At 37.6% G+C, this 7,432-nt stretch overlaps 1 protein-coding gene across 1 annotated transcript; it reads left to right on the forward strand.

Annotated features, from left to right (window-relative positions):
- The first annotated feature begins 424 nt into the window (after positions 1-424).
- LOC110093610 (glutamate receptor 3.1) lies at positions 425-7,426 on the forward strand. Its single transcript, XM_028691726.1, has 6 exons — positions 425-673; positions 1,255-1,526; positions 1,621-2,966; positions 3,056-3,336; positions 5,127-5,158; positions 5,258-7,426. The coding sequence occupies exons 2-6, from the start codon at positions 1,265-1,267 to the stop codon at positions 5,794-5,796; spliced, it is 2,460 nt and encodes an 819-aa protein (XP_028547559.1). The 5' UTR covers positions 425-673; positions 1,255-1,264; the 3' UTR covers positions 5,797-7,426.
- Positions 7,427-7,432: the final 6 nt, after the last annotated feature.

Raw genomic sequence — 7,432 nt, forward strand, 5'->3', positions numbered from 1 at the left:
ATTGATAGTCAAAGCTTCAAACCAATAGGTCAAAATAAACTGAGTTATTAATATATGTTACTCTATCATATGATATTTTAGGACATAATTCAATCTTGTATAATTATAATTTTTTATTTTATTCATGTTGTTAACCATTTTTTAATAATATTTATACATATCAAAAATAATTCTTATAAAAAAGCTATTATTAAAATATATTCATCAATAAATAAATTAATATTAAAATTTTTTATGTAGTTTTGAGTTTAATTTTATTTTAATTAAATCTTTTTTATGTGCATACATTTGCCTATTTTATAATAATTATAACAGTAAATTTAGCAGTTAGTTCGAGAATCACGTTTGGAATTACAGGCCAAGTGCTGTGGCAAGACATCTGACAGTCGACCATTATCTCTTGTCCTGATTCCTTCCTCAGGCACCTTTCATCAAAATCACTGCTCTCTGTGATTCATAACCTCCATTGCTCACAATTCTACTCTTCCTTCCGGAGTCATTTGAGAATTCCTCTCCAAACAGAACATCTCCACATGATTATAATCAATAGAAGTTTGCCTCACAACGCTTCTTCTGCTTCTGAAATGGACTCGTTGGACCAGCTTTAGCTTAGCTCCAAAACAAAAAGCTTTCCTGTACCTCCAATCTCTCGCCTTTTGTCATTTTTACACTGCCGTGAGTTTTGTTTTCCGTTCACTTTTTCACCTTAAACTCACATTCTTTCGGGCCTCAACAATGTATGACCTCATTTCTGTTTTAAGGTTGATGGGTTCTGTAGCACCCGCCTTTGGGTGTCAATGGTTCTTTTCCTTTGTAGTTCCTTGAAGTATTTCCATCCAATTTAAGCAGAAGAGATTAATGGGCATTATATTGTTTTGAAAGCTTTCTTTATTACAGTTTGAGGTCTGCTTTGCTTATTCTCTTCCAATGGGCGAAAGTCTGGGATGTTCTTATTTCTATTAGTAGTTTTAGCTTCTTTTCCGCTATCTTCACGATCGCCTAACCAAAGATTTGCTGTTGGCGTTAGGGTTTTCAGGATCAAGGTCGCTTGCTTCGTAGTTTTTTAATAAGGTGGGTTTCAGTTGGGTATTTCTCCCAATTAAATATTGGTTTTTTGCTACTTTTGTTTTTTTTTAATTTTTGTTTGCTGAGAGGGAGTTTAATGATCTGTTGTAGTTTAATAAACTTCCTTGTCTCTGATCCATTTATTATGGTGGCTACAGTTCTTATTTAATAATTTAATTTTCTTTGCAGAGATTACAGCATGAAACTGGTTTTGCTTGTATTTCTTTTCATCTGTTTTGACATCTTAGCAATTGGAGTCTGCAAGAGCAACTCTTCGAGACCTGATACTGTGAAAATAGGAGCTATTTTAACTTTCAACTCAAGCATTGGGAGGGTTGCTAAGGTTGCCATTGATGCTGCAGTGAATGATGTTAACTCTGATCCAAATGTTCTTCGAGGGACAAGACTAGTTGTTCATCAACAAGACTCATATTGTAATGGATTCATTGCCATCGTGGAAGGTATGAATCCCACATTTCTTCAAGCAATCAATTTATACAGATTGTAATTTAAGTTTTTATTTTTTGTTCTTATGAGACTGAATGTTGCCAACAGCTTTGCAGTTCATGGAGACTGATATTGTTGCAATAATTGGCCCACAGTCCTCTGTGGTTGCTCATGTTATTACTCATGTGGCAAATGAGCTCAAAGTGCCACTGCTTTCATTTTCAGCCACGGATCCGACGCTTTCTTCTCTTCAATATCCATTCTTTGTTAGGACAACACAAAGTGATGCATTTCAAATGGCTGCTGTGGCTGAATTGGTTGATTATTTTCAGTGGAGGCAGGTTATTGTCATCTTTATAGATGATGATTATGGAAGAAATGGTGTAGCTGCCTTGAGTGATAAGCTCGCAGAAAAGCGTGCTAAGATCTCCTACAAAGCCGCATTGCCATCGGAGCCTGATAGGAGTGACATCTCTGATTTGCTTGTGAGGGTTGCTCTAATGGAGTCACGCGTAATTGTTCTTCATGCGAATCCAGATTCCGGTCTCAAAGTTTTGAAAGAGGCTCATTATCTTGGAATGACCATAACAGGATATGCTTGGATAGCAACAGACTGGCTTTCTTCTCTTTTAGATTCACATTCTCCTCTAGATTCTGAAATCATGGACACCATGCAAGGTGTGATTTCCCTACGACAACACACCGCTGACACCAAGAGGAAAAAAAGTCTCCTCTCAAAGTGGAGCAAATTTAAAATGGATGATAATGATATAAATTTTGGACTCAATTCATATGGCCTATGTGCTTATGATTCAGTCTGGATGGTTGCACATGCATTGGATGCTTTTTTTGATGATGGTGGAGCCATTGAATTTTATAATGATTCAAGATTGCAAGTTGCTGATGGTGGAACACTAAATCTGGAAGCATTAAGTGTTTTTGGTAAGGGAAATCTTTTGCTGAGGAAGATTCAAAGTACAGTTTTTGATGGTGTTACAGGCCCTTTCGAGCTCGATTTTGATGGAAATCTTATTCATCCTGCTTATGATATCCTTAATATTGTGGGAACTGGCTCAAGGAGCATAGGGTACTGGTCCAACTATTCTGGTTTGTCTACTGAGACTCCTGAAATACTATATCTGAAGCCACCAAATCTTTCCAGTATAAATCAAAAACTTTATGATGTTATATGGCCGGTCAGACTACAACAAACCACCGGTGGGTGGGTGTTCCTAAATATGTCAGGCACGGTGAGAATTGGAGTGCCCAACAGATTTAGTTACCCAGAATTTGTCTCAGAGGGGAAAGGTTCTGACACAATGAAGGGTTACTGCATAGATGTTTTCACTGCTGCAGTAAATCTTTTGCCTTACCCTATTGGTACAGATCTCATACTTGGGAATGGACTTGTCAATCCAAATTACACAGAGCTTGTTGAGAAAGTTTCGTCAAATGTGAGTATGGAACTGCAAATAGTTGAATAGCATGAATTCTGAAGACAAAAACTAAGTTTGATTTTGTTATTATGGCTTTCTTCTTATAGGATTATTTGACGCTGCTGAGTGGGGACATAGCGATTAATACAGATAGGACAAGGATTGCTGATTTCACGCAGCCTTTTATTGAATCTGGGCTTGTCATACTAACTACTGTTAAGGAACATGACTCGAGTGCTTGGGCTTTCTTACAGCCATTTACTTTGGAGATGTGGTGTGTTACAGGATTATTTTTCCTCTTTGTAGGAGCTGTGATATGGATACTAGAGCATAGAATCAATGATGAATTTCGTGGCCCTCCGAGGAAACAACTAGTCACCATTTTCTGGTATGTTTGGACAAGAAAAACATCTTTTTACTACTCGGTAACCATTCAATTTAATAGAATTTTCATTGAACTTGTATAAACACATATTTAGAATTACTATATGTTAGATCATATTGTAGTAACCCGAAATTTCATAAAATGTATTTGAAAATATGAAAATCTGTATTGTAGCGCTATGGCATTGATATCAGAGTGCAGCGGCTCCATGCTCTTTGTTCTATACTAATTTTGGATTCAGCATGCACAACAATGACGTTGTGGTTTGTGGTGCTGCGGCTCCAGACACTATATATAATATATCCCGCACCACCTAAACCATCCTCCCTCTCATTTCACTGCCTTGCCGGGGCAGAAAAGAAACAAAAGGAGAAGAAGAGGGGAGGGGAGAGAGAAAGTCTTTCAAGGCTTTTTTTGTTTGTTGCTTCTGTTACAAAAATTATTCTGATTGTAGTAAGTAACCTTTACTCTATATCTATTTTCAATGATTTTGAATTTAATATATTTCTCTCTCCTGAAATTGATAAAATTACGAAAATTATCAGCTTCTTAGCTTGTTCTGTCTAAGGTTCTTTTAGGTTCCTACATTGATTATTAACTTCCCAATTAATTAAATGACAGGCACTACAGTTTGCCTGCATGTATGTCCCAGATGGTGAGAAACTTTATAGGGAATTCATAGAGAAGTTTCCGGGAGAAATACATTGTATGACAAATGTGAAAAAACAACAAGGAGTAGAAATTAAGAATTCTTATATATTGTTAGCCAAGCCCGAGTTATTTAAATGGAATTTTTTTTTAGAAACCAATTCAGTTGCTTTGGTGGGTGTGATAAAGATTGAAAAGCATCCTTACTCTATCAGTTTGATTATAAGTGTAGCTTCAAGAAATGGCAGATCGGAGAAACTAACCTAATTATGAGCAACCATGCATAAAAACTTCAACTTGTGTGCTTTCTGTTATCAAGCATAATTTCTCTTGTTCTGAGTTGAACCCTAAGGCCATGGTGTACAGATACTCTTAGTGTTAGATATTGGTTCAAGATTTAAGTAGTTTCTCCATACTTACTTTCTTTAGTTAGGTTTCTTTGTAGCCTTTCATGATGCTTTGATTAGGATCTTGTGTAGCCCTTTAAGCTACCATTTAGTGTCTATAAATAGACAAAATAAGTTTGTAACATGTCCTTCGAATTTATTAGGTCTTTACCTTTAACTTTTAGTCATCATTATAATTAGGCTTATCCCAATTATTTGGGGTTGGTTTCATAAATCCTTATTTTTTATTCGTTCCTGTTGAGTGTTATCTTAGGTTTAATCTATTCTTTTGTCTATGTCAATTTGGGCTTATAACTTTTCTTTTAATTCACTGAAGCTAATTTTATCTACTCGCTTAATGATGCTTTCTCTTGTCATCCAAATCTATTTTCATCTTCTATAGACATCACTCCAATTATCCATCTAACATAATCATTCATAATTTTACTACAAATCCATTTTAACATCTTCGCTTCTGTCACACATAGAACATGTATGATGTGCATCCAACATTGTTGGAGCTTGATAAATTACTTTCTAATGGCTTTATTTAACATTTGAAACGGAGGAGATAAGCTGGTTCCCATAAGGGTACTTTGCTTAATTTAAATTGTTTTTTTATTTTTTATTTTTCAATGTGATAGAAGTTTCCATCCTTCTGAAGCATGCATGTTTTTCTCACTAGTACTTGAAAGTTAAATTATCTTTGAATTAAAATGATTTACATCATCTGACATGCTCAAGTATTTTTGAATGCAGGTTCAGCTTCTCAACTTTGTTTTTGGCCCATAGTGAGTTGGCATTGCGGATTGTTTTTAATATGTTATCTTCAATTTAAAAAATTGTGCCAAAGCCATGCTGACTAGAATTTTTTTTAAAAAATGTTTCAGAAGAACCAACGGTCAGTACTTTAGGTCGCTTTGTTCTCATAATATGGCTGTTCGTGGTTTTAATAGTTCAATCTAGCTATACTGCCAGCTTGACTTCAATCCTGACTGTTCGGCAACTCACATCACCTATAACTGGGATTGATAGCTTAATAAATAGCAACGATCCCATTGGTTATCAGGTTGGTTCATTTGCTGGAAAGTATCTAGTTGAAGAACTTAGAATATCAAGTTCTAGATTGAAAGTTCTTCACAACCCAGATGAATATGCTGCAGCACTTAAACTTGGACCAGACAATGGAGGTGTTGCAGCTGTATTGGATGAGCGTCCTTATGTTGAACTATTTTTGTCAACCAAGTGCAGTTTTGCTATGGTTGGCGCAGAATTCACTAGAGGCGGTTGGGGCTTTGTGAGTTATCTTTTCAGAACTAAATACATATACACCTTCCATATGTGCCTTCACATCTTGATCATTCATACCTACAATGAGCTGCACAAACCCGCATGCACCAATATATCTGCAGTCTTTCAACAAGAGTAAAACTGATTATGGGCCGCTGATGATGTTGTTCTTGATTTAGGCTTTGTTTGGGACGGATTTCTTATTGCTTCTTAAAGTAGCTTTTTTGTACAAAAATTTTAATTTTTGTTTTAAGAAGCAGTAAGAAAGTCATCCCAAACAAACCCTTAGTCCCTCCATCTCTCAAAACTGCCTTTGAATTGATTGTTTTCTCCTTGAATTCTGTCAGTTGAATAAGAGAGTATTGAACTAGCTTTAGAGAGAGAATTGCAGAGAAAAAACAGTGGTAGGATTGGATTTGTGAGAACCTAGTGAATTGGCCCTCAGTACTCCTAGGGAACTAAAATTTTGGTGTGATTGATAAGGAGGCAAAAACCAATAAGTGCTAATTCGGGAAGAAGGGGAATCCTGAGAAGAGGATTTCTCGTTCTTTAAAAGGTGTGAGAGAGGAGGTGGGACATTAAGAGGAATAACTTTGTTGAGATTGTAAAAATTCCTCTTTCAGCAAGCCCATTTTGAGACAATGCATGCATCTCAAAGCAATTTAAAAGTATTGGGTCTTGTACATAATCTTACTTTTTTTTTTATATACATAATCTTACTTGATTCACCCTAATTGATGACTAAACAAACTCAGAATGGTATGTCAACTCCAAATAAGACTCCATGAGTTGCATTAAGTCTACCACACTTTAATCTCTTGAATATGATCCATAATGCCTTGATTCACTTGACCTTGGCTTGGCCTTTCTTTTTATGTGTTCAACTATATGTTGTAGTGTTGACCTCTGTATCGAGAAAACAAAAGAAAATATATATATATATAAAATCCTACCTACCCGTCCGGCCACGAACCCGTCGTCAATACGACGTGCTACGCACAGTTTACGCACGACTCGATGTCACCTCACACACGATCCCTCTCGGCGTTAAAGAAGAGACCGAAGCCGCTTCTTCGGCCTCTACACGGTGGTCCGACTTTCCTCCTGCGATTTTCCTTCCCTGTCCGAGCGAAAGTCACCACAGTTTGATCGGAAGCAACAATCGGGGCTCGCTTGCTGTGGAGGACCGAAAATTACGACATTTTGATCGAAAGTAACGAACGGGAGTTCGCTGGCTGTCAAGGGATCGGAAGCAAGATCGGGAGCTCGCCTGTGAAGGTAACTCTCTCCCCGTCAAGCGCTTCTCTGGCTCTTCTGTGGTCGATCGACTTGTCTCCCTCGACGACATTCCTTCCCGTCGGTCCAAAAGTTACTACAGTTTGATCGGAAGCAAAACAGGAGCTCGTTTGCTGTGGAAGTTAACTTTCTCCCTTCTGCCACTTCTCCGCATCCTTCGTGGCTTGTTCAACTTCGCCCTTCGACGGCTTGCCCTCCCTGCCGAATCGGAAGTCACAACATTTGGATCGGAAGTTGCAAACGGGAGCTTGCTCGGTGTGATCCCCCGTGGCCGCTCGACTTTGCTCCCACCGAGTGGTTTTGCCGCCAAATGGCACCACGATATACCGGTTTTGGCCAGCGTCGTTACGTTCCTTATTAGCATCAAATCCTTGAGATATGAATCAATAGGATATGATTGATATGGCACAAAGCCCTCTGTTAGCTAAGGTGGATTCAAATTAGTCCCCTTAGACAAACATTCAACCCAGGTCTACAAG

This window comes from Dendrobium catenatum, unplaced genomic scaffold (assembly GCF_001605985.2).
Source record: "Dendrobium catenatum unplaced genomic scaffold, ASM160598v2 original_scaffold_59947, whole genome shotgun sequence".
NCBI classification, from domain to species: domain Eukaryota; kingdom Viridiplantae; phylum Streptophyta; class Magnoliopsida; order Asparagales; family Orchidaceae; genus Dendrobium; species Dendrobium catenatum.